This window comes from Rhinichthys klamathensis, unplaced genomic scaffold (assembly GCF_029890125.1).
Source record: "Rhinichthys klamathensis goyatoka isolate OS25496 unplaced genomic scaffold, OSU_Roscu_1.1 h1tg000281l_1, whole genome shotgun sequence".
Classification (NCBI taxonomy): Eukaryota; Metazoa; Chordata; class Actinopteri; order Cypriniformes; family Leuciscidae; genus Rhinichthys; species Rhinichthys klamathensis.
In genome coordinates, this window is record NW_026606800.1 from 4,907,859 (window position 1) to 4,914,999 (window position 7,141).

A 7,141-nucleotide genomic window follows, 5' to 3' on the forward strand; every position below is an offset into this window, starting at 1 on the left:
ATTAACACAGTGAACCATTAAGCCCTTGAACTTTTAATTAGACATTTTAAACTTTTGTTCACCCAAAGAAGCCGTTGACTCTGCTAAAATTAAAAAAAATGCCCAGAAATAGATTAATCCAGACAGTTTGATCTAAATAGAAGCATTTTCATTCTGACAAAACTACACAACAGAAATAAAGCAACTGTAATAAATCAAACAAGTCCAAACCAGACATCCTACCTCACTTAGTTTGTTGGACAACAGGTCTCCCAGCAGCAGTGTGTCAGAGGTGTGAGCCACAAGATATCGATCCTTCCCCATGACTTTCACCTCATCTATCTCATAACCATACTGAGACTTCAGCACCACTCGTGTGCCAGAGGACAAATTCTTCACAATCACCTAGGAGGGTTTAAGAAACAAGGTTCTTTAGTTTGTAGGATGTAAACAAGATTAAAAACAACAGTCACTACTGAAATGAACAGAAACTGTGCACTTTAAATATCTTAAAGTAATGCTCACCTGACTTAGTCCTACATATGTCATCTCAAATTTGTTCTTGTAAATACTCCTGCGGAGACAGCAGTCAAACATCTCGACACCACCACACAGTGTGCCCTGCAATTTACAGAAGGACATTTAATTACACATCACCTCCACAGCCCCTCAGGTGTCCCAAGTGGCAAAGCTGGACCTCAACATCATTGAGCCAATGTTTTTGCCATCCTGCTTATGTCTTACCAAGTTACCAAATTATAAACATTGTGCAGACAAACTTATGAGCAGAACTGATCTGGGATATTTTCAGGATTAGTGATTAAATAGAAACATTGGGCCTAATTACACTTTTCACTTAGTGCGTTTTTACTGATCAGATAGCCATCCAAATTGTTAAAACTGTTTAGTTTACACTTGCAAATGTGTCTCCACAAGACGAAAATAAATCCGATCTACAATTCCCACGCTATATGCAAATTCAGTGTAGTTCACATCATCGAAAGCAAAAGATCTGCGCTGCATTTTATTTAGCATCAGCTTATTTCAACACCAAAGATGTGTCAGCAGCACTGGTGAGGGAATATAGTGTTTACCACTCACCACTTTTAATAAAAATTGCTATGTGCTAAGCTTTCATGGTGTCACACCGAACATTACATTTCATTTGTGGCAATTTGCATCTGCTTGCTAAAGAAAGATGCTTAACTTTTCATCACTTGTGGGCCATATCTGTGGCGATGTGTTGCAACAGCGCTGTCATATTTGACAACCAGGAGCTGGTATAACAAGCATTCACACGTTTATTTTTTTTTTTACCATTTTAGGAGTCGTCAAATTTACACGTGGTTTCAACAACCAGATGCATTTACACTTGTCCAGTTTCGTCTGGAATGTGTCTCAAACCGCCTCCTGAAGTGGTGATCGAATTGAAATTGTCTCGAAAGGGCATTTACATCTGTTCTTTTCAAGAGTGGATAGCTATCCGATCTGAGAAGATGCATGAAGTGACCAGTTGTAAAAAGGCGTTAGGATTTTTCTGAAAGACATTGAGGTTCGGAAATCTTTAAGAAATTGTCCATCCAGACTGACCACAGAAAGCCGAGAGCCGTCTTTCTTCCAGGATAGAGCTGTGATGGTGTACAGGTTTGGAATTTCTTTGGGAGAACCTTCATCCCAGGTACCTTTTCGAGGACTCCAATTGAAAACTCGCAATCTTAAGAAAAATGAGATATGTCAAGACATTGGCTGAATGTTTTTGTTTTTCGATTTAATGTGTTCTCTCACCTGTCATAGCTTCCTACAACTATGGACTGGCCACTGGGGCTAGATGCTGCAACTGTGAATTCCTTTTCAGAGTGATCTCGGCTGTAGTCAAATGTCTGAAGCACGTGGCCCTCCCTCCCATAGGCCACGATCTTCTTGTCACATCCAGCCACAATTATGCTGTTGGTGCCCCATGCCAGGGCATATGGTGGGCATGCATGAGTCAACAGTTTGCCCTTTCAACCATCAGAACAAATCAGTCATTAATTCGCTTGCAGATATAATATTTTAATTAACATCTGTATATTATGTTGTAAATACATTTCAATATAATAAAGCAAACTTTTTACCTGAGATTCTCCAGAACCTTCATCGTCAAAGAAGTACCGAACGACCGTTCCATCTGCATGACCCGAGAGGATTCCCTTCCCTGAGACACTGCAAGAATGGATCAAGAGAGATACAGTGTTGTTAAAATTCTAAATTGATTAAAACGAAAATAAAAAGAAATCTATATAGAAATGTTAAAAAAAGAAAACTTATAAAAATAAAAAAAAGCACACAACCCAATTACTAAAACTTAAACTAAAATTAAAATGAAAACTTAAAATATAAAGGCTAATTCAGTTTTGTATATAATAGTATACACTGATAAAGCAAAACATTATGAACACACACAGGTGAAGCAAAAAATGTTGATCATCTCCTAACATGGTCACATGTCAAGGTCTGGGTTGATCAGATGGTAAGTGAACAATCAGTTCTCGTAGTCAACATGTTTGATACAGGAGAAATGGGCAGGCGTAATGACCTGAGATACTTTGACAAAGGGTCAAATTGTTATGGCCTGATGAATGGGTCAGAGCATCTCTGAAATGGCAAGGCTTGTGGGGTTCTCCTGGTCAGCAGTGCTGAGAACGTGTGCACTGTTTACTTGGGGAAGTGATGCCTTCAGAATGCACTGTGGGAAGATGACAGCTGGTCGAGGGAGTGTGATGCTCTGGGCAATGTTCTGCTGGGAAACCCTGGGTCCGGCCATCCATGTGGATGTCAATTTGACACTTGCCACCTACCTAAAAGTTGCAAACTAGGTACATGCCTTCATGCCAATGGTGTTCCCTGATAGCAGTGGCCTCTTTCAGCAGGATAATGCACCCTGCCACACTGCACACATTGTTCAGGAATGGTTGAGGAACATGACGAAGCGCCTAAAGGCGTTGCCTTGCCTTCCATATTCCCAAGATCTCAATCTGATTGAGCATCTGTAGGATGTGCTGAACCAACAAGTCCGATCAACTTCAGCTCCACCTCACAACTTACGGGACTTGCCAGATACCACAGGACAACTTCAGAGGTCATGTAGTATCCATGGTTCTGCGGGTCTGCTCTGTTTTGTCGGCAGGTGGTCATAATGTTTTGGCTCATCACATCAGTGTATAAATAATAGTAAAATAACACTAAACAAACCGGAAAAGGGTACTTGGACAAAGAAGCAAGCATCATAGGATCAGGATTTTAAATAAGTATACATACTTTGTAGTTAGTGAGACAACATAAGAGTCTGTTCCATATATCGTGGAGGACTTGCTTGTTTTTGTATTGGCTTGTCGAACCTGAATTTGACATTAAACATTCACAAAATGAATCCTCACAAAATAGGAAATTCAGCTTAAGGTGTAAAACAGAAAATGCTATGCGCCACACACTTACTTTTCCCTCTGCAAGTCCAAATATTATTGCATGCTCTGACGGCCAAACCAGACATGTCACAGCACTCTATAGAACAACAACAAAGTTAATGCGCACAATATATAACACTTCAGCCTAATGATGTATTTTATTTATCATCAGAATACTTACTGTTTGAATAAATTTGTTGCAAATAACCTTTTTATCTCCCCTGGGAAAGAAAACATATAAAATAAATTAAAAAATAATACAATAAAGCATATATATATATATATATATATATATACAGATACACACACACATATTATTAGTATATTATATTAGCACTAATTATTAGTAGTATACTGAGATTACTTACCACTCTTCTCCAATTTTGTAAACAAATATGATGTTGTCTGTTTGAGCAACAGCTATCTTGGTTGAATCAGGGGAAAATGCCATGGACTTGACCACATAGGCTTTCTTTCCATACTGCAACAAATTAATCATGACTTCAAATACGTTTTCCTGCCGTACTGACATACGTATGGCACTGGCAGGATACAAAATTAATTTAGAATATTTAAATTAAATAAGTTGCTGATAACTTACTTTGGGGTCTGCAGGCTTTGTGGTAAATCTGTCTCTTTTCTCTCCCTGCTCATCATACAATATAACCACTCGGTCAATAGTGCACACTGCAAACTTTGCATTGTTTGAAGCCCAAGCCATACAGGTGACTTTAGCAGCTCCATCCTACAGAAAAGAAAAGACAATACAGACACAACACTAACGTTACTTTTAAAGCAGAGTCTTGGAGTCACTCAGATTTAAATAATATTCGTTTAACATTCGGAATAGTTTGGATTTATATTACTGTTTCTTTGCACAACTTAATGCTTTACTTGGTATCAGGCAAGATACATAAGCAGTGTTGCTAAGCTAAGAAGCGTTCTCATGCCTGTATTGATAGCGGACTGCTGAAAGCTAAGCTAGCGTCGCTAAATAACGTGGTAACGGTAAATGTTTTACCTGAGGCGTTAGAAGAGTCTTCAGGTACTTTAGCTGCATCCTTTACATTTATACAAGACTCAGTTATAAGGACGTATTTCTTGATATAGCCATGTTTTGGGTAATAGTTGTCAGGCTGAAGACATTTTGGTAAACATAGCTTTCTCCCTGGTTACCGTCGCCAAGGAAAGAACGTATGACGCAATTACGCAGAATGAGATTAAACGTGTTTAACTCTTTAAAGCCGTTCTATTTCAAAACATATAATAATAATTTATGGATCAATTAAATACTGTGTTTGATGACAGCTTTTACTAATCTTACATTTAGATTTAAAAAAAAATACTGGAGATGCCGGGGATTGAACCCGGGGCCTCATACATGCAAAGCATGCGCTCTACCACTGAGCTACATCCCCTTCCTGTATTAAATGCATGATTATATATCATATAGACTTTTATACACACACACACACACATATATATATATATATATTCAAAGGTATCATACAAATAACTGCATTAGTTTTAATACAGACATTTATTAATCACACAAATAATTCCTCATAATAACATTATCATGACATCAAACTGTGGTCACATGCTGTAATAATTACAGCATCATGTGACCACAGTTTGATGTCATGATAATGTTATACCAACATCTAAAATTAACTACACTAATGTGCTCTAGGACTAGGTGACAGGTCAAACAAACACCATTGTGACTGGAAAACGACAGATGTGACATATAAAGAACCTCTAGATAGAACAAGCTGTACACAAGATCCAAACTTACTGAAGCATGTTCAAGGAGAAGAACCACCAAAACAGCTATGTAAAAACACAGATCAAATTAGATCGGAGACATGCATAATCAGGTTTTTCAGAGCTTTGAGAGGATAATTCAGAATCTCTGGTTCATAAAAGACATTTTTGAGCTCATTCTTGGAGCAGTCTTTTACTTTTTTGAAGCCTTTGTTCGAGTCTTTATTCCACATTCCAAGAAAGATGTTGAGGGAGAGATAGTCTTGGTGACTGGAGCTGCAAATGGGATTGGAAAACTGATCGCCAAAGAACTTGGACACTATGGAGCAACATTAGTCTTATGGGATATCGACTCGGAGGCACTGGACAAAACAGCAAAAGAATTAAAGCAGGTATTAGATGTGCGAGTGTATGCCTATACCTGTGACTGCAGCCGAAGAAGTGAGGTCTACAAGGCTGCTGAACTGGTAAATAATTAATAATTTTATATATATAATTTATACTTTATACCTTTTAAAAAACATTTACAGTTTTAATGATGGGTAAATAATATGAAGGTGTATTTTTATGTTAAAAAATTTCAACAGGTTAAAAGGGAGGTTGGAGATGTGTCAATCTTGGTGAACAACGCAGGCATGGTAACAGGAAAATACACTTTTGTTGAAGCCCCTGACAGTCTGGTGGATAGAACACTAAGGGTCAATGTTGCTGCTCATTTCTGGGTAAAGTAAAATTCAGTGTTTTCTCCATGTTTTACATTCTTTAAGCCTCTGTTTTTATGTTATGGGAACAGTGAGCTTACCGTTATCTCAAATATTTGAATTCACAGACTTACAAGGCGTTTCTCCCAGCTATGTTGGAACGGAACCATGGGCACCTGGTCTGTGTGGCATCCCATGGAGGGTTGTTTGCAATGAATGGCCTTGCAGGTACATTTATAGAGAGATTTTAGAGATGTTGTACATCATTGTGCGACACTAAACTTTAGATATTGCACATTCATGATTTAGTTTTAAATTGAGGTGTGATTTAAAAATAGAATGGGATTTTCCAATACGTTTTGTCCACAGACTATTGTGCAAGCAAGTCTGCAGCAGTAAGCTTCGCAGAATCTATTGCACTGGAGCTGCTTGTCCTTAAAAAGGAAGGAATCAAAACAACAATAGTGTGTCCCTATCTAATAAATACCCAAATGTTTTGGGGATGTCAAACAAAGTAAGCCAATACAGTTTCCATTTATGAAACATTAATTAGAGATTTGTGCTCTGGTGATGCAGTAACATTGATATTTTATTTTGTTAAGGAGACCATCTTTTCTTCCAGTCTTGGATCAGAGACATGCAGCAAAACAGATTGTGGATGCCATACTAAGGGAGAAGATGTACTTGCTGTTACCCTCAAGTCTATATTTCTTGATGGCACTTAAGAGGTATTTTAGGCCTCTAAATACTTGTTATTGAAGATATAAAATTTGTTAATTTATATGCCTTTCGCCAACCTTTAATAATTAAAAAACAAATAAATCAAACAGTTAACAGAAAATAATTGTATTCAATGTAATAAATGTCTCAATAATTTTAATATTGCACAAAATGATTGGCAAGATTTAACTATATTATATATCAACTTGACCCACCTATTCATGTTCTTGCAGTCTCATGCCTGCCAAACTGGGCATCATCTTTGTGAACTTCTTTGGTGGGATGGATCTGATGGATCACTTCAGAGGGGTCCCTGTAACCATCAACAGCTACAAAAAGCCTCAGCGCCAACAAAATGACAGTGCCAGTGATCCACATACCACTCTTGTCTATTACAACTAGCAAAAAGTTGCAAAACACAAAACATTGTAAATCACCAGTGAGTAATATCAGTCTGCTCAAATGTACCTATGAACGGAGTACAGAATTGTTAATAAATTTCCTTTTTCTCTGTGGTCCATTTGTCTTCAA

General features: G+C 37.7%; 2 protein-coding genes and 1 non-coding gene across 3 annotated transcripts in view; 1 reads left to right on the forward strand and 2 right to left on the reverse strand.

The window, feature by feature from the left end:
- The window catches only part of ift172 (intraflagellar transport 172), a 32,095-nt gene extending 27,483 nt beyond the window's left edge, over window positions 1-4,612 (reverse strand). The window contains exons 1-11 of the mRNA XM_056269164.1: window positions 4,444-4,612; window positions 4,024-4,167; window positions 3,791-3,903; window positions 3,604-3,643; window positions 3,454-3,519; window positions 3,277-3,356; window positions 2,094-2,181; window positions 1,765-1,979; window positions 1,570-1,693; window positions 505-600; window positions 223-384 (exon numbers count right to left, since the gene is read on the reverse strand). Coding sequence (XP_056125139.1) covers window positions 223-384; window positions 505-600; window positions 1,570-1,693; window positions 1,765-1,979; window positions 2,094-2,181; window positions 3,277-3,356; window positions 3,454-3,519; window positions 3,604-3,643; window positions 3,791-3,903; window positions 4,024-4,167; window positions 4,444-4,482 — 1,167 coding nt within the window. The 5' untranslated portion in view covers window positions 4,483-4,612. The remainder of the gene's footprint in view (window positions 1-222; window positions 385-504; window positions 601-1,569; window positions 1,694-1,764; window positions 1,980-2,093; window positions 2,182-3,276; window positions 3,357-3,453; window positions 3,520-3,603; window positions 3,644-3,790; window positions 3,904-4,023; window positions 4,168-4,443) is intronic.
- Window positions 4,613-4,768: 156 nt separating this feature from the next.
- On the reverse strand, window positions 4,769-4,840 carry trnaa-ugc (transfer RNA alanine (anticodon UGC)). Its single transcript has one exon. It is a non-coding gene; the product is annotated as a tRNA-Ala (tRNA).
- Window positions 4,841-5,160: 320 nt separating this feature from the next.
- Window positions 5,161-7,125, forward strand: si:dkey-221h15.4 (uncharacterized protein LOC563950 homolog). The gene is made up of 6 exons (XM_056269382.1): window positions 5,161-5,656; window positions 5,777-5,911; window positions 6,019-6,118; window positions 6,260-6,404; window positions 6,493-6,618; window positions 6,844-7,125. Exons 1-6 carry the CDS (start codon window positions 5,291-5,293, stop codon window positions 7,010-7,012), a joined length of 1,041 nt encoding a protein of 346 aa, XP_056125357.1. The 5' UTR covers window positions 5,161-5,290; the 3' UTR covers window positions 7,013-7,125.
- Window positions 7,126-7,141: the final 16 nt, after the last annotated feature.